Genomic DNA, 19412 nt, shown 5'->3' with positions numbered 1-19412 from the left:
GGCCCGCGTCTGATGCTTTCTAATGGCTGGTGATCCTTGCTAAAGACATCTGAGGGGTTGGACAACGCTTCCGCTGGGCACTAGCTCAGCCTCTCTGGCCGTGACATTTCTAAAGACGAAGGAAAGTAGACCGGGGCTGCAAGACCCTATATCCAAGTTAGAGTAGTTTGTGCGCAGGATAAGCAGTACGTCACGGGCTCCCTTCCGTATTTATTGTCTCTTGGAGGCAGTGACCAGCCAGTCCCCATCGGCCGAACACCTCCGAGGCAGATGTCTTGTGGAGCCCCAAATCGAAGTTCTCAGCGGCTACCCATTGGCTCGCCCTCGGTGCGCAGGCGCCGGGGCTCGGACCCGGTCCCTCAGGGCTGGTGAGCGGCAATTGGCCTCAGCCCGCGAAATAGGAGTCTGGATTGGTAGTTGCTAACAGGAGCCTGATTTCTTCCTTGACTTCTGCGAGTGGTAGTGTGTGATTGGTTTAAATCCGCGGGTACCTGTCAGTGATTGGCCGGCAGTTGCGGACGGCGTGTGGCCATTGGCTGGTGCTAGAGCCATCCCTCCACCGGGCGGGTAGCGAATGGTGAAATGGGAACTGGGAGGGGAAAGGCCGCGACGTGAGCGCGCGACCTCGGGCGCCATTTTGTCGAGAAACAAGCGGAGTTAACCGAAGAGGGGGGTCGAGGAGAGCCGGAGTCGAGGACCCAGGAGTTTCCTGTGTCCAGCGCTGCCGGAGCCGACTGAGGTGAGGGCGGGCTCGGGTAGGGAGTGGCGGAGGCTTGGAGTGTCAACCTCGGGACGCGGGCACGGGTGGGAGCGGTACCGGGGGTGGACCCGGGACCGCTGGGAGCGTTCGCCCGGGAGCGAGTCGGGACCGACGGGCGGTCGGGAATGGAGACGTGGTGCGAGGCGGGAGCGGATGGACTCGGCCCCGCTCGTGGCGCCTTTGCTCTTAGGACAGGCGGGGACCGGTGCGCAGGTTCTTGGAAGCGGAGCGCCGGGAGATCCCCGGAGCGGCTCGGCCCCGGGCCTGGAGGCTTCGAGGATGGCGGCGGTTCGGGTCCTAGGGCCTCGCCTCGCCGCGCGCGCAGGCTGCGCCCTGCTCTGAGCTCTCGAGCTCCTCAACTGCTCCTTTTTCTCCCGGGCTCCCGGATGAGGGCGGTGGGCACTGGCGCCTGAGGCCTAGGTCCTTGGCGGGCGGGGACGGGTTCGGAGTTGTTGCGGACTCCCAGCGCTTTCCGGGGACTCGCTCCCCTCCTCTGCCCCCAACGCGTTGCCAAGCCCCCCACTTTCTGGTGGTTGGCGGTGGGAGGGGCGGGCGCGAGCGAGCACTTCCGTGTTACTTCTCGCCACAGGTTTTTTTTTTTGTTTTGTTCCACTCGCGCCCCCCCCCCCCGGCGCTCGCACTTTCTACCAAGTGGGCCCCCACACAGTCACCTCTGTCCCTGTGCAGTGGGGAGTGTCGGTTCTGCCTGTCCAACCAACCCCCAACCGCAACTCCGGCAAGTGCCCACTAGTGAGCCGAACACTTGTAGGTCTTGAAGTTGGTGAACAGGTCTTGGAGAGGTTTAAAAACTTAAGGCTAAACAGAGTACTCTTTGGCCATGCCACTGGCTCTTGAGAGTTCACCCCACCGGTGCTTACAGACGTTACTTGCAGGAGGAGTGTACATCGTAGGTTTACAAAAAGCGCTCTTGAAAGTGTTGTATGTAAAATAAAACTTTGAGAGATAAAGGTCCCCCTGAAGTCATCCCTCCTAACGTGGGCATTTAATCCAGGCAAACCTGGTACCAGTGAGCTCTAGGTAAAAAAGCCTTTCTTTTTTAAATCTTCAAAACTGAGTAATAGTGTTTGAGTGCCTTTTTTTTTTCTTTTTTTTGATCCCCTGTGATTACAATGGAGATTAAAAAACAAAACAAAACCAGTCAATAGTTAAGTGAATAAATGTAACTCTTTTTTAGGAAAAAGAAAAGTACCTAGCTTTACTCAACCGTAATACCCTTATGACCTCTCTCCATGAAAAAGAGTAGGGATACATGTGAAAATGGAGGATGTATAAATGGGGTCCGTTTGAGTGATTTGTGAGGACACTACAGATGATTATCCTGTTGCAGGAAAATGGACTGATGATAGCCGCCTGAACTGGAAACTAAAAAGCAGTGTCTTCGCCTGAATGCTAGTGTGTTAGTAAACGTTTTTCTGCAGTGAGAGGGGCTGACTTGGAAGTTTTGTTCTTTTTCACCTGGTCCTAGTTATTTGGTGGAAACCAGTCTAGAAAGTGAGGCACAAAAAATCCTGACCTTTAGCTGGGTGTGGTGACACTGACTGCTTGTAATCCCAGTACTACAGACTCAGGCACAGAGATCTCAGCAATTTCTTTACAGTCAAGGCTACATACCAAAACCTGTCTCAAACAAAAACGGTGGAAAAAACCAAGGGGGTGGAGAAACCTGGTCATTAATACCTGAAAGTATTTTTTTAAACCCAAGATTAAATTAAAAATAAATTCATAGCCGGGCGTGGTGGTGCACGCCTTTAATCCCAGCACTCGGGAGGCAGAGGCAGGTGGATCTCTGCACAGAGAAACCCTGTCTCAAAACAAAACAAAACACCAAAATAAATAAATAAGTAAATACTCATAATCAAGGTTAGAGGAAAACCTTTCTTTTCCCTTTTTATTTTTTTTATTTTTTTTTTATTTTTATTTTTTTGTGGCTGTTGTTGTTTTTCGAGATAGAGTTTCTCTGTCTAACAGCTCTGGCTGTCCTGGAACTTGATCTGTAGTCCAGGCTAGCCTCAAACTCATGGAGATCCACCTGCCTGTACCTCCTTAGTGCTGGAATTAAAGGCATGCGCCACCACACCCGGCTAACTTTTTTTTTTTTAAGTTTTTTTCCAGACAGGGTTTCTCTGTAACAGCCCTGGCTGTCCTAGACTCCCTTTGTAGACCAGGCTGGCCTTGAACTCAACAGAGATCCACCTGACTGCCTCCTGATAGCTGAGATCAGGCATGCGCCACCACTCCCGGCTAGAGGACAACTCTCAAGACTTGTTTCTTTCCTTTCAGTGTCTGGCTGGGTCTCCAGGACAGATAAAGGTTTTCAGGTTTGGTGGCAATGCCTTTACCCACTGATGCGGGCACTTGTCCTCATTGATGCTGCTGCTTGAGTTAACAAAAGTAGTGTCTGCCTTTTTGAAATGGTTTGTTTGATGATCCATTATCATGCTAGGCAAATGCTTTCTACTCCTGAGCTTTACCACCCCCACTTTTTTTGAGAAAAGGACTTAGGAAGCATAGGCTAGTTTTGGACTTGTCCTTCTGCCCCAGGCTCCCAAGTGCTAAAATTACAGCTATGTGCCATTACTTCTCTTTTGTTTTTTGTTTTTGTTTTTTTAATTTTTATTTATTTGGTATGTAAACAGTGTTCTGCCTGCATGTAGGCCTGTACTCCAGAAGAGGGCACCAGATCTCGTTATAGATGATTGGGAGCTATCATGTGGTTGCTGGGAATTGAACTCAGGACCTGCAAGAGCAGCCAGTGCTCTTAACCTCTGAGCCATCTCTCCAGCCCCTCTTTTAGTTTTTTTTTAAAGACATGGTTTCCTAGTGTTTCCTTGGTTGTCCTGGAACTCAATTGTGTAGAACAGACTGGCCTTAAACTCACTCAGAGATCCTCCTGCCTTTGTCTGCTGAGCACTAGGATTAAAGATACCTGTGCATGGTACAGAGTGAGTCTAGGACAGCCAAGGCTACACAGAGAAACCCTGTCTCGAAACCCCTCCCCCCCAAAAAAATTTGTGCATGGTGTGTGTGTGTATGTGTGTGTGTGTGTGTGTGTGTGTGTGTATGTAGCTAGCTTTGGCTTTGTAGACGGGGTTGGCCTTGAATTCAGAGATATACTTGCCTCTGCTTCCCAAGTGCTGTGATTATAGGCATGCGACACCTGCAGTGTGTGTGTGTGTGTGTGTGTCTGTGCATTTTAGTTTTTTCTTTTTTCTTTTCTTTCTTTTTTTTCTTTTTTCTTTTCTTTCTTTCTTTTTTTTGAGACAAGGTTTTTCTGTGTAGCCTTGGCTATCCTGGACTCGCTTTGTGGACTAGGCTGGCCTTGAACTCACATTGATCCTCCTGCCTCCTGAGTGCTGGGATTAAAGGCATGCACTACCATGCCCAGCTAGTTTTTCTTTTTTTATCTTTTCTTTTTTGGGGGGCAGGGGGTTTCAAGACAGGGTCTCTCTGTGTATCTTGGCTGTACTGGACTTTGTAGACCAGGCGGGCCTCAAACTCACAGAGATCCACCTACCTCTGTCTCCCAAGTGCTGGGATTAAAGGCCCGGCAACCTGCAGTATATTTTTAATAAGAGAACACAACTTAATTAAAAAAAATTGTATGTGTATGTAAGTATACCTTCTTGGCTGAAGAAGGCAATGGATCCTCTGGAACTTGAGTTACTAGGGGCAGTTGTGAATGGTCCCACATGGGTGCTGGGAATTGAACTTGGGTCCTGTGCAGGGCAGTACATGTTCTTAAACACTGAGCCCCAAGAATAAAACTTGTACTTATACCAAAGAGTTAGCGAAAAAGCTGTTTCTAGTGACTCTGGCCTGTGACCTACCTCAAAGGCTCCTGCAGAAGGAGCTTAAGGCCAGCTTCAACTCATAGTTAGCCTTAGTACATGAGATCTTCTCTCAAGGAAAAAATAAGCTGAAACATTTCTTTTGGGTGTTTTGAGACAGGGTTTCTCTGTGTCGCCTTGGCTGTCCTGGACTCGCTTTGTAGACCAAGCTGGCCTCCAACTCAGAGCGATCCGCCTGCCTCTGCCTCCCGAGTGCTGGGATTAAAGGCGTGCGCCACCACGCCTGGCTCTTGAAACACTTCTTGAATGACCCTGAATAAATTTTCTGTTTGATAGTGACCTCCCAGTGAAGTTTTTCTTTTGTGGTTCTGGGCGTGATACCTGGGTTCTAGCATATACTAGGCAATCATTCTTAGGTCCCAATAAATATTATGTTAAGATTTTGTATATAGACAATCTGAAGCTGGGCGTGGTGGTGCACACTGTTAATCCTAGAACTCGGGAGGCAGGGGCAGGCAGATCCACTGTGAGTTGAAAAACCAAAAACGAAAGAAAATCTGGCTGGGCGGTGGTGGTGCATGCCTTTGATCCCAGCACTCTGGAGACAGAGGCAGGTAGATCTCTTGTGAGTTTGAGGCCAGCCTGGTCTACAGAACAAATTCCAGGACAGGCAGAGCTGTTACACAGAGAAACCCTGTTTTGGAAAACCAAAATAAAATAAAAATAAAAAGGAAAGTCCAACAGTGCTTTTCTGTTCACAGTTTTTAGAAATTCTTTATTTTATGTGCATTGTTGTTTTGCCTGTATGTATGTCTGTGTGAGAGTGTTGGATCCTCTGGAACTGGATAGAGTTATAGACAGTTGTGAGCTGCCATGTGGTTGCTGGGAATTGAACCTGGGTCCTCTGGAAGAGCAGACAGAGCTCTTAACCACTGAGCCATCTCTCCAGCCCCGGTTCACTGTTTTTATATAGGCTCATGTGCATTCATGAAGGTTTGGAAGCCAGAAGACAACTTGTAGGAGTTAGTTCTCACCTGGCATCTCCTGAGGATTGAATTCAAGTTCCCAGGTTTGGTGAAAGGAGCCTTTTCCCATCGAGCATCTCACTGTTTTTCTCCAGACAGGGTCTCATTATATATAGCACTAGCTGACTTGGAACTTGATGTGTAGACCATACTGGCCTTGATTTCATAGCGATCCAACTCTCAAGTGTTTGGATTAAAGGTGGCCACCACACTGGACTGGCTCACAGTTCTTTGTTTTTTTTTCTTTCTTTCTTCTTCTTTTTTTTTTTCCTTGTGTTGTGTTTTGTTTTTTTCCTTTCTTCCTTTTGAGTCTGGGTTTTGTGTGTGTGTGTGTGTGTGTGTGTGTGTGTGTGTGTGTGTGTGTGTGTGTGTGTATTTGGCTGTCCTAAACTTGCTTTGTAGACCAGGCTGGCCTTGAACTCACAGTGGTCTGTCTGCCTCTACCTCCCTGAATGCTGTGATCAAAGGTGTGCCCCAACATGCCTGACTTGGCTCATAGTTCTTAAGCATGTTGCAAAGGCCAAAATGATCTTCTGCACTGTGCATAGTTTCTATGCTAATTTTTATAGATTTGTAAGGATATATAGCAAAGCAACTAGAAGGAGTCATTCATTGAAAAGTGTTCTTTGAGCTGGGCGGTGACAGTGGTACATGCCTTTGCTCCCAGCACTTGGGAGGTGGAGGCAGGTGGATTTCTGTGCGTTCAGCCCATCCTGGTCTATGAAGGGAGATTCAGGACAACCAAGGCTACACAGAGAAAAAACTCCACCTCGAAAAGCAAAATACAAAGTGTTCTTTGAGAAAGTACTATTAATCTGAAATCTTATGTTGTGATCTATATTAGCAGCCTCTGGAAGAGTAGATCAGTGCAGATTTAAGAAATTCATTTCAGGGGCGTGGAGATGGTTCAGCGGGGAAAGTTGGAAGGAGAGAAGGAATGCCACAGAGTTGTCTGTTGATCTTCACCGTTTGCTGTGGCATGGGTTATATACACCTACAACAATTACATTTCAAGCCAAGGCAGGAGAACCCATAGTAAGATCCTACCTGGGAAAACAAACAGTCCAGTCTTTCATTTTGGGGTATTCAGCTAACTTCCAGGATGTGACTTAATTTTGTTATACTTGTTAAAATGTAATTCCTAAAGATTGGATTAATGAGATCATGAACTGTAGTGGGAAGTTGGTTTTGATGATATGTCTCTAATGAAATCACTAGGAGGCTGAGACAGTAATATTGTGAGGTGTAGACCAACATGAGGGTGCATAGTGAGAGCCTGTCTCAAGCATAGGTGTAGAACTTTATGTGTTGTGTGTGTTGGTGATCACCTAATTCGATAAGATGTTGAGGGATGGTGTCATACTTTGAAAGACACCATATATATTGTGTGTGAGTAGATGCAGGCACAAATGTTTTTGGCATTAGTGTTGCTGTCAGAGGACAGCCTCAAGTGTTGGTCCTCACTTGCCACCTTGTATATCAGTCTTTGTTGTTTTTCTACTGCATATGCCAAACCAGCTGGTCCATGAGTTCTGGGATTCTCCTCTCTTTACCCGGATTATGACAGACATTACATTTCCTGGCTTCTACTGTGGGTTCTGGAGATTCAAATTGAAATCCTCATGTGTAGGTGGGAAGCACTTTTTAATAACTGACCCATCTCATGCTCAGCCCGCCATGTACACTTCTTTGTTGAGATTGAGCATCCTTGTATAGCTCTAGCTAACTTGAAATTTGTGATGTGAAACAGGCTGACCTTAAAGCTGCAATGGTACACGCTGGGATTACAGGCGTGTGCCACAATACTGTTATTTCCTTTTGTTTTTAAGATTATATGTGAAGTGTTTTGCCTGCATGTGTGTTATATGCATGACCAGAAGAGAAGGGTTTGATCCCCTGGAGCTATAGATGAGCTGCTAGATGTGGGTGTTGGGACGCTAGTCTAAGTCCTCAGAGCAGCAGGCACTCTTTTTTTTTTTTTTGGTTTGTTTTTTCAAGATAGTCTTTGTGTAGTCTTGGCTGTCCTGGCCTTGCTTTGTGGACCAGGCTGGCCTTGAACTCACAGCTATCCGCCTCTGCCTCACGATTGCTTGGATTAAAGACATGCACCACCACTGCCTACCTGAAGCAGGTACTCTTAGTCTTAACCTCTGTGCCATCTCTGGCTAGTCTCAGCTTTCTGTCTCCTTGTTGTTTGAGATAGTCTTGGTGTGATTTAGCCTCTGCTGGCCTGGAACTGGAACCATTCTGCATTATGCCAACTGGGCAGAGGGGGGCAGGTCTGCACTACCATGTTTCCTTCTTTCTCTTTGGGGTGAGGGGATTAGGGGCTTACCATGTACCCCTGGCTGGCTTGGAATTCATTATGTAGACCAAGTAGGTATCCACTTGCCTTTGCCTTTTGAGTGCTATGATTAAAAGCCTGTGTCACTGTGCCTAGTTTGCTTCTAAGGTGTTTGCTGCTAAGAACATTTGAGAGTCAGAGGTGCTCTAAAGGAGGAATACCCTTGGGTTCTTTTATTTTGTTTTAAGATTTATTTATTTATTATTTATATAGTGGTCTACATGTACACCTGCAGGCCAGATGAGGGCATCAGGTTACATTATAGATCATTGTGAGCCACCGTTTGGTTGCTGGGAATTGAACTCAGGACTTCTGGAAGAGCAGTCAGTGCTTTTAACCTCTGAGCCATCTCTCCAGCCCCATGAGTTCTTTTTTAATTTTTAAATGTGGGTTTGTGTGTGTGTGTGTGTGTGTGTGTGTAGTTAGCAATAGTCTTTTCAGAATTTACTCTCCTTTTTGTTTTTGGTTGTTGTTGTTTTGAGACAAGGTTTCTCTGTGTAATAGCCCTAGATATTCTGTTTTGTTTTATTTATTTATTTATTGTTTTTTTTTTTTTTGTTTTTTTTGTTTTTGAAACAAGGGTTCTCTGTGTAGCCTCGGCCATCCTGGACTCACTTTGTAGACCAGACTGGCCTCGAACTCACAGCGATTTGCCTGCCTCTGCCTCTCGAGTGCTGGGATTAAAAGCGTGTGCCACCAAGCCCGGCTGGAACTCACTTTTTAGACCAAGCTGGCCTCAAACTTAGAGATCCACCTGCCTCTGTCTCCCAGTTCCGGGGTTAAAGGCATTTGTTACTATTCCCAGCTGTGTGGAATTATTGTTGCTGCTCTTGCTTTCTTTTTTGGTTTTCGAGACTGCGTTTCTCTGTGTAGCCTTCCTTGGCTGTCCTAGACTTTCTGTTCATAGACCAGGCTGTCCTCAAACTCACAGAGATCCATCAGCCTCTGCCTCTCAGTGCTAGGATTACAGGCCTGTGCCACCACGCCCTGCCTTCTCTTCCTCCTTTTTTGGTTCTAAGAGACAAGGTTTCTCTGTCCTGGCTGTCCTTGACTCCGTTTGTAGACCAGGCTGGCTTCAGAGATCTCTCTGCCTCTGCCTCCATGAGTTCTGAGATTATAGGCATGTGCCCAAGGCCAGCCTATCTATATGTTCTTTAAAAACACACAAACAGCCTTAATCCCTTAATCCCAGCACTTGGGAGGCAGAGGCAGGCAGATCTCTGAGTTTGAGGCCAGCCTGGTCTGCAAAGTGAGTCCACGCCAGCCAAGGCTACACAGAGAAACCATGTCTCGAAAAACAAACAAACAACAAACCAAAAAAGAAAACAGAGGCAGGCGGATCGCTGTGTGAGTTCGAGGCCAACCTGGTCTACAAAGTGAGTCCAGGATGGCCAAGGCTACACAGAGAAACCCTGTCTCGAAAAACAAAACAAAAACAAAAAGAAAACAACAAAAACAAAAAACCCACAAACAGTATATAATACTTATTTTTATATATGTGTGTGTTTTGTCTATGTGTATGTCTGTGCACATTTGTGTCTGGTGCCTTTGAAGGTCAAAAAAGGGAATCAGATCCCACACACTGGAGTTAATCAGTTGAGAGCTGCCATTTAGGTTGTGGGAATAAAACCCAGGTTCATGCCTTTAATCCCAGCACTTGGGAGGCAGAGGCAGGTGGATCTTTGTGAGTTTGAGTCCAGAACAGTTAAGGCTACACAGAGAAACCCTGTTTTGAAAAACAACAACAAAGAAACCAAATTCTTGGGCTTGAGTGATGATGGCTCAATTAAGAGCTCTGACTACTCTTCCAGAGGTCCTGAATTCAATTCCCACCAACCACATTGTAGATCACAACCATCTATAATGTGATCTGATACCATTTCTGGTCTGCAGGTGTACATGTAGGCAGAGCACTGTATGCATAATAAATACGTTTTTAAAAATAAGACAAAGACTAAAAACTCAAACAGCCAGTGCTCTTAACTACTGAGCCATCTCTCCAGCCCCCTATCTGCATGTTCTTGCAGCAAGGAGACAGGTACACAGACATGTTTTGTTTTTCAAGACGGGGTTTCTCTGGGAAATAGCTCTGGCTGTCCTAGAAGACCAGGCTGGCCTCATTCACAGAGATCCATCTGCATCTGCCTCCTGAGTGCTGGGATTAAAGGCCATGGCCACCTGTTTCATGGGCCTGGGAGACAGAAAACGTTTCTCAAACTTTTGAGTACATTGTTTTCTTTTTTAAAATGTATTTATTTTATTTGTAAGAATGTTTTGCCTGCAAGTATTTATCTTTTCCATGTGTGTGCCAGGTGCCCTCAGGTCAGAAGAGGATGTCCTGTCCTCTGGAACTGGAGATTATGGGTGGTCGTGAGCCACCATGTGTGTGCTAGGAATGGAATCTGTGTTTTCAGCAAGTACTCTTCATTAACCTGTTGAGCCAACTCTCTAATAATGTTTCCCTTTTTAAAAAGCATAAGTTTTCAATGGGGCATGGTGGGGCATACCTGTAATTTTAGTGCTCTCTAGGCTGAAGTGGGAAGAAAAGTTGCCTGCCAGTCTGAGCAACTAGTGATGTCTTTAAATACAGACAGGTAGACAGACTGTGAATGAGAGTGAGATCATATCAGTTTATTTTATCAACCTAGAAATTGAATATACCCTTTGGGCCTACAGAAAGGTCTGCAGAGGTATAACCATCCTCCTGTCTTTGCCTCCAGAGTATTATAGGTGTGTGCCACTGCTAGGCTAGCTCAGAGCACAACTTTAAGATTCCGAAGCACGCCTTTAATCCCAGCACTCAGGAGACAGAGGCAGGCGGATCACTGAGTTCAAGGCCAGCCTGGTCTACAAAAGCGAGTCCAGGACAGCCAAGGCTACACAGAGAAACCCTGTCTCGAAAAACTTAAAAGATGCTTAAACAGTAGCATGGGAGTAGAGTGGATAAATGGAGTCTTGGGAACTAGTGGATACTGTGAAAAGGGGAACTGAAGTGAGGTGAGTTTGCTCACACCTGATCTTAGCTAGAAGCTGAGTGAGAGCAGTATTAAGAAACCTAAGTGTGTTCTGTTGGGTCTAAAGCTGTTAAGTGAAATTGATAAAATAGGCATCTCAAAAGCCACAGATTGTTTTATTAAATTTAAACTCTTGGAATATGTTGTATTTTAATTCAGAATCATGACATTTTTAATCCACAGTGATTGGGACATCATAATTATTTTTTAAGTGTCTTTAATAACATTTTAAATAACAAGAGATAAAAATTATTTAACCTTCTCCTGCAACTGAGTTCTGAAGTTTTATTTTTAAACAGGTGCCATGTTCCAGAACAGAGTAAGACACTTGGTAAAGAAGAATTGAAGATATTTTACAGATAACAGAGGTAGCCTAATTACAAAGAAAGCATTAACCTGCCTCTGAGGTGACTAAAGGGGAATAATGGTGATTTTGCGCCGGGCTCGGCCGCCTGCTTCCGCCCCAACCAGCAATGAATCTTGACTCGCTCTCGCTGGCCTTGTCTCAAATCAGCTACCTGGTGGACAATTTAACCAAGAAAAACTACCGAGCCAGCCAGCAGGAAATACAGCATGTAAGTACTCTATTCAGAATATAAACAGCATTGAGGCAAAAACAAATAGCTAGTTGATAATAAGTTGGCAATTTTATGTGAATATGTTGTGTGACAGCCTATAACTTTTGCTTCTTTGTGGTTTTTGGCTTTTGTTTTCTTTAATAAAGTACATAATAGATCTTATATCAGTCTATGAGTGTTTTTGTAGCTTTAAAAAAAAGATTTATTTATTGTATATGAGTGCTTTATCTGCAGAAGAGGGCATCAGATAACATTATAGATGGTTGTGAGCCACCATGTGGTTGCTGGGAATTGAACTCAGGACCTCTGGAAGAGGAGGTGGTGCCCTTAACCACTGAGCCATTTCTCCAGCCCTTTTCATAGCTTTTTATTCTATCATATAAATAAATAAATATGAAGCGAGGTGTAGTTGCACATACCTTTCATTTATCCTGGCACTTAGAAGGCAAAGACAGGTGGGTCTCTGTGTATTTGAGGCCAATTTGGTCTACATACTGAGTTCTTGGCCAGCCATGAATTCTTTCCATAAAGAAATCCTGTCTCAAAACAAACATACAGCTGGATGTGGTGGCCCACACCTTTAATCCCAGCACTAGATAGGAAGAGTTAGGCAGATTGCCACAAGTTTGAGTTCCAAAAATATAACAAAACCAAAACTGAATACTCCTGCATAAATCTTTCTTATATTTGGCTAAGGTAAAGAGGTACATCTTTAGCCGGGCATGGTGGCTCACGCCTTTAATCCCAGCACTCGGGAGGCAGAGGCAGGCGGATCCTTGTGAGTTCGAGGCCAGCCTGGTCTACAAAGTGAGTCCAGGACAGCCAAGCCTACACAGAGAGACTCTGTCTTGAAAAACCAAAACAAACCAAACCAAAACAAAAATTATCCTATGTGTGAGAGGTACTTCTAGGTACAATTAAAAGTTATTTTTTGGAGGCTAGTATCTCAGCGTAGGATTAGGTACTTCCAGGAATTCCCTGTGCTTTTTGAAGAAGTTCCTTATCAAGAAAGGGTCTGGCCTATAATCTTCCCTGAGGGCTATGTGATGCTCCTTACAAGCTCTGGGGTTACCAGATGGGGCCGAGTAAGAACCATGGTGAGAAAGGGAGTCCATTCGGCCTTTATAGACCAAGAGCGAGATGGCTGTCCCTAGAAGTCAGGGACTTCAACCTTATCCAGTAGAGTCACATAGGATATAACTATAATGTGTCAACTCTACAGGTTAGGCTGGGGTGAAAACAAGATGGGACGAGGCGGCAGATGTGCAGTTTTGCTTAGTTCACTCCCAATTAAACCTGGGTTAACATTATGTGGTAATTTCTGATCAAAGGTATACCACAGTGGGCTCAAAGGACTAGGCCAATTTTATGCCCCTAATGGATGAAGGCTGCTGTAGGAGGAATTTTTTTGTTTTTGTTTTTGTAGACAGGTTTCTCTGTGTAGCCTTGGCTGTCCTGGACTGGCTTTGTAGACCAGGCTGGCCTTGAACTCACAGCAATATGCCTGTCTGGAACTTTGAATGTACCTTTAGGTCCCTGCCCACCTTAATAGCTAGAACTTCAGGCATAAGCCACTGTCTCTGGCTTGCTGATGTGGTTTTCTGAATTAAAATGCGTTTCCAGCTGGGTGTGGTGGTACATGCCTTTAATCCCAGCACTGGGAGGCAGAGACCGGTAGGTAGATCACTGAGTTTGAGGACAAACTGCTACAAAGTGAGTCCAGGACAGCCAGCTCTACAGAGAGAAACTGTGTTGAAAAAGAAAAAGTTTCCTATCTTGGGACCTTTAAGCACTTAGGTTTCCTTAGCTATCTCTCTTGAAGGGTTTTGGGACACTGCCTCATATACTTATATCCCATTTTATGATAGTTTTATTTTCTTCAAATCACTGGTAATAAATTCCTTTTGTATACTTTTCTTCCCATGAAAAATGATTCATTAATTTATAGTGAATGCATTCCCCCGTGTAGTGTAGCCTTGGCTGTTCTGGACTGGCTTTGTAGACCAGGCTGGCCTTGGTGGGGCTCTTATTGTCTAATTACATAATACATTAAATCTAAAGATGTCTGAGGAACTCCCCATCTCTTCCTTCTTTAAAGATAGGACTTGTGTTTGGGCCTAACCTCAGACCCACAATGTAGCTGAGGATATCTTTGGATTTCTCTTCTTGCCTCTCTCAAATGCTGGGATTATAGGCATACAATAGTTTGGTTTTTGTAGCAGTGGGCAGACACTCTTTTAGCTGACCTATATCCCTAGTTTAGGACAGTTTTTTATCTCTTTTAATTCATAAAATTTATTAATATTTTTAGGGTTTTTGAGGCAAGGTCTTTTTTACATAGTCCTGGTTGTTCTGGAACTCACTGTGTAAATCAGGCTGGTCTCAAACTCACAGAGACCCCTGTCTATGTTTCTCCTGCGTTCTAGGATTAAAAGCATGTGTTTCCTGTTACTGTAGGCACAAGCAGGCCATAGTGTGTGTAGAGGCCAGAGGACAATGTTCTGGGAACCAAACTCAGATAAAAGCAAGTGCTTTGATTCACTGGCCATCTTGCCAGTTCAGGACACTCATCCTTAAAAATTTTTTATGGGTTAGAGTGGATTTGTGCATTCCACAGTGCATGTATATCATGGCACTGGCATAGTCAGGACAACTCTAGGGGGTTGTTTGTTCTACCATGTGACTGCTGGGAATAAACTGAGATTGGTCAGGGTTGGGGGTTCTTAGCCACGGAGGCATCTCATGTCCCATTTAATCCAGGGTCAATACAAGTTCTAATCCAAAGTAGGTGGTTATGTATTTTATTATTTATTAGTTTATTTAGTTAGAGTCAGTGTTTCTCTTAGTATCCCAGGTTGCCTAGAACTTGAAATCCCCATGCCTCAACTTCCCTTAGTTCTGCTGGCATTACAAGCATGTGCAGCCATGCTCAGATATTTGTAATATCTTTTTTTGAAATTAAATTTACTGGGCTGGAGAGATGGCTCAGAGGTTAAGGGCACTCACTGACTGCTCCTCCAGAGGTTCTGAGTTCAATTCCCAGCAACCACATGGTGACACACAACCGTCTATAATGTGATCTGATACCCTCTTCTGGTGTGCAGGTGTACATGCAGTCAAAGCATTGTATAAATAATAAATAAATAAATCTTTTTTTTTTTTTTTAAAAAGAAAGCCGGGCGTGGTGGCGCACGCCTTTAATCCCAATACTCGGGAGGCAGAGGCGGGTGGATCGCTGTGAGTTCGAGGCCAGCCTGGTCTACAAAGTGAGTCCAGGACAGCCAAGGCTACACAGAGAAACCCTGTCTCGAAAAACAAAAAAACAAAACAAAAAAAAACAAAAAAAAAATTACGTTTACTATTTTTTGAGGTGATAATATAACTACATTATTTCCCATTTTATTTTCTCTGTTCAAACACCCCTCCTTGCTCTTTCAAATTCATGGCCTCTTTTTTCCATTAATTGTTGTTATATACATATTTCTAAATATATAAATACAACATGCTCAGTCTACATAATGTTACTTTCATGTATATTTTAGTGACTGACTACTTGGTACTTGATAACCAATTGTGTTCTTTTGTTGTTTTAGATAGTGTTGTGTAGTCTTCACTGGCCTTTAGCTTGTATCTGCTTCTCTAGTTACTGGGATTACAGACATATGCCACCATGTTTGACTTAACTTTTAACGTCTTTAATATATACATCACATTTTAAGGATTTATTTACTTGTTAGTGTATATGTGTACCTGTGAAGGGCAGATGAGAATGTCAAGTTTTCTCAAGCTTGAGTTGTGAGGCAACTGAGCCCACCTGATAAAGAAAATATGCATTAGGATTTTTTGTTTTTTTTTGAGACAGGACTTTTCTGTGTAACATTGGCTGTCCTGGACTCACTTTGTAGACAAGGCTGGCCTGAACTCAACAGTGATTTGCCTGCCTCTGCCTCCCAAATGCTGGGATTAAAGGCGTGCGCCACCACAGCGCCTAGGTTTGTGTTATTTTAGGCAGTTCAAAAGGAATAAATTTAAAAGTAATCAGTGTGTATAGGAAGTTCCACTTCACTGATTCCTGTCATTACCTCTGTCTTTGAGAACAGGGTCTTTGCCACTCAAGCTGTTTCAAACTTGCTCTGTAGCTTGAGGCTAGCTTGAAATCCCGATCTACCATTCTTTGAATCCCAAGAGCTAGGTTTAGAGGGTGTGCCACTATAGTCATTCCTATAACTACTACTGCAAGATGAATCTGCAGCGGTGGTTTTCCTAGAACTGTATCTAATTTTGCTGTTTTGGAGCATAAGATCTAGTGTGTCATGCATACTAGGCAAGTGCTACTTACCACTAAGCTAAATTCCTAGTCTTTTATTTTATTTTTTTTAAATAACACAAACCCTCCTTTAAACTTGACGCTTTTGTGTTTCAGATTGTAAATCGGCACGGTCCTGAGGCAGACAGGCATTTATTACGCTGCCTATTTTCACATGTGGATTTCAGTGGCGATGGTAAAAGCAGTGGCAAAGATTTCCATCAGGTATTTGAGGATTACAGAGTTTATATCTATTATCCTCTATCACTTTATGAATTTGCAGTTTGGGGCATAATATATGAACATTATATAGAATAATGTCTAAAACACAATCTTACAAGGGTAGCTAAGAGGTATTGGGATTCTTCTGTCTTTTTCTTTTTCTGCCTGGCTGCATACTGATGACAGTGTTAATTTAGGATTAGGGAGCTGCTGTTGGATCTGACTGGTGAAGGAAGCAGGAACATGGCCAGTAGGGTGTTGGGGCGGCGGGGGGGGGGCGGGGAGCGGGGAATGCCTCCTTGACTAGACAGATAAGACATTTTCAGTCTTCTCTCTCTCCTTTTTTTCTTTTTTGAGACAGGATTTCTCTGTGTAGCCTTGACTGTCCTGGACTCTATGTAGACAAGGCTGACTTTGAACTCACAGAGATCTGTCTGCCTCTGCCTCCCAAGTGCTGGGATTAAAGGCATGCATAGCCACGCCTGGCTGGTTTTCAGTCTTCTCAGAGATAAGATACTGTTTGTGACTTATTAATGGATTATAATGTGGACATTTTGGTTTAATACTTGTTGCTCCTAGGTTCTATGTAGTTAAATGGGATTTTAAAAGAGTTGATTTTGATAGTAAAACTATAATATCTAATGTCCATAGATTCTCTTTACCTTTATGTGAGATGATGGTTAATGCTAACAGAAGTTCTTTTTTATTTTTACTTTTGAAGACACAGTTTCTGATCCAGGAGTGTGCCTCGCTGATTACAAAGCCAAATTTTATCTCGACATTGTCATATGCCATTGACAACCCATTGCACTACCAGAAGGTTAGCATCTTTATCTCTAGTAATATTGTGATAATCTCTCCTTTTCCTTTTTGAGACAGGGTCGGTCTGTGTTCTCTATGCTATTCTGTCTCAGGCTTCTCGGTGCTTAGCTGCTGTAGACCTGCAACAACACACTCAGTTAGAATACCTGCTCTAATATTAGGTTATTTAAAATGACTCTGAACTTACGATTTTCTGGCCTTGGTGTTTGTTTTGCCTTGCTTTTTATTTTTGTTTATTTGTTTTTTGGCTTTTCCAGTTAAGGTTTCTTTGTGTAACCATGGCTGTCCTGTAGACTAGGCTGTCTTTGAACTCACAGAGATCCGCCTGCCTCTGCTTCCCAAGTGCTGGGATTAAAGGTGTGTGCCACCATACCCACTTTGTCTTGTTTTTATTTTTAATTTTAATTTTTTTTTTTTGGTTTTTTTCGAGACAGGCTTGTCTTGTTTTTAAAAGACCTGGTCTGTATGTAGCCTTGCCTGTTCTGGAGTTCACTATGTAGATCAATCTGCTTTGAACTCACAGAGAACCACCTGATGGGATTAAAGACATGTTCTACCACACCTGTGCTTCCCCCTCATCCCCCTCAGGATTTTATTTATTATGTATAGTGTTCTACCTGCCTGTACACCTGCAGGCCAGAAGAGAGCATCAGGTCACATTATAGATAGTTGTGAGCCACCATGTGGTTGGTGGGAATTCATCTCAGGACCTCTGGAAGAGCAGTCAGGGCTCTAACCTCTGAGCCATCTCTCCAGCCCCGCTTTTTTGTTTTGTTTGTTGTTTTTTGTTTTTAAATAGTATTCTATCTTAAAATTTGAAGGATTGACTTGCTTTTGTAACTTTCTGAGAGAATCAAGGCAGTTGCTTGGTAGTAAATGGAAACTTAATAAAACCAGATTGGGTCAAGGATTAAGTTTGTGAATCTATAGCTCTAGAATAGAGTGGATTGCTTGTAGTGGCACACAATCATGTTATATGCATATTGTGTCATAATTGAATAATTTGACAACTTTGTAAATTTATATTCTTAAGCCAAAGGCTCAATCTTTAAAAAAGAAATTGTTATGTTTCAGAGTTTAAAGCCTGCGCCCCACTTATTTGCCCAGCTGAGTAAAGTTCTCAAGTTAAGTAAAGTACAAGAGGTAAGTGTTTTGAGAAAAGAGTTACAGGCAGAAATGATGGGTAAAAATAATCATTGGATTCTTTTATTAATGTAATTTCTTGTTTCAGGTAATTTTTGGTCTTGCCCTTTTGAATTCTTCTAGCTCAGATCTCAGGGGTTTTGGTAAGTTATTTTATCCTAAGTATAAGATTCTTCCTTGGTTGCTTCTGTGCCCGCCCCCGTTGGTTTTTCGAGACAGGGTTTCTCTGTGTAGCCTTGGCTGTCTTAGACTCACTTTGTAGACCAGACTGGCCTCGAACTCACAGCGATCTGCCTACCTCTGCCTCCCGAGTGCTGGGATTAAAGGCGTGCACCACCACCGCCTGGCCCCAACTTTGTTTTTTTAGCATAGAATTCTGTAGTGCTAGTTATGTTTACATTGTTGTATAACTGATCTCAAAACTTTTTCATCTTGTAAAAGTTGTCTTTCGTTTCACAAGCCCCTGCCTGAATATACCCCTATGTGAAAACATGGGAGAGGCAAACGTACGTTGGTGAATAAACACAAAGGGTACTTGTTTGGATATTTAATCTTTTTTTTTTTACCTATTATGATATAAAAATAACTTATTTTTTTGACTTTTAGCTGCCCAGTTTATCAAGCAGAAGCTTCCAGATCTTCTGCGTTCTTACATTGACGCAGACGTCAGTGGAAATCAAGAAGGTGGCTTCCAAGATATAGCAATAGAGGTCCTCCACCTCCTACTCTCCCATCTCCTCTTTGGGCAGAAGGGAGCCTTTGGAGTTGGACAGGAACAGATAGACGCTTTTCTTAAGACACTGCGCAGAGGTAAGGCATAGCCTATCACAGTCATCATAAACCATATAAAAAGCAGGGTGACATATGGGTGACGATGATTTCTTGCTCCTTGTTTTCACTTTTTTTTTGGAGACAGGATTTCTCTGTGTTTTCTTGGTTGTTCTGGACTTTCTTTGTAGACGAGGCTGGCCTTGAACTCAGTGATCCAACTGCCTCTGCCTTCCAAGTGCTGGGATTAAAGGCGTACTCTACTGTGCCCAGCTTGTTTTTACTCTTATAACAAAAAATTATAGAACTTTGTTAAAGAATATGTATAAAGTGAACCTAATTTCATCTGTGATGTTTTTGTTAATGTAAATATCATCAAAAGTAAGAGTAAGCATATTTGCTGCTTGCTCTCTTTAGGGAAACTACATTATAATATCAGGCCACTTTTTGTTGCCTTTTCTCTTTTGAAACAGGATTTCTCTGTGTATTCCTGGGTGTCCTGAAACTCACTTTATAGGCCAGGCTACCCTTGACTTTAAGGGATCCGCCTGCCTCTTCCTTCTTAGTGCTGAGATTTAAAGGCTTATACTACTATCCACAACTAGGTTGACCACTTTTGAT

At 43.6% G+C, this 19412-nt stretch overlaps 1 protein-coding gene across 8 annotated transcripts in view; it reads left to right on the top strand.

Annotated features, from left to right (window-relative positions):
* Window positions 1-576: 576 nt before the first annotated feature.
* Cnot1 (CCR4-NOT transcription complex subunit 1) overlaps window positions 577-19412 on the top strand; it is a 78598-nt gene continuing 59762 nt past the window's right edge. For all 8 annotated transcript variants that reach the window (XM_051168957.1, XM_051168953.1, XM_051168955.1 and 5 more), the window contains exons 1-7: window positions 577-739; window positions 11252-11527; window positions 15954-16061; window positions 16780-16878; window positions 17955-18023; window positions 18112-18166; window positions 18630-18833. In XM_051168957.1, the coding sequence (XP_051024914.1) occupies window positions 11426-11527; window positions 15954-16061; window positions 16780-16878; window positions 17955-18023; window positions 18112-18166; window positions 18630-18833 (637 nt within the window). In that variant the 5' untranslated portion in view covers window positions 577-739; window positions 11252-11425. The remainder of the gene's footprint in view (window positions 740-11251; window positions 11528-15953; window positions 16062-16779; window positions 16879-17954; window positions 18024-18111; window positions 18167-18629; window positions 18834-19412) is intronic.

This window comes from Acomys russatus, chromosome 26 (genome assembly GCF_903995435.1).
Source record: "Acomys russatus chromosome 26, mAcoRus1.1, whole genome shotgun sequence".
Classification (NCBI taxonomy): Eukaryota; Metazoa; Chordata; class Mammalia; order Rodentia; family Muridae; genus Acomys; species Acomys russatus.
This window is presented reverse-complemented; position numbering and strand designations above follow the sequence as displayed.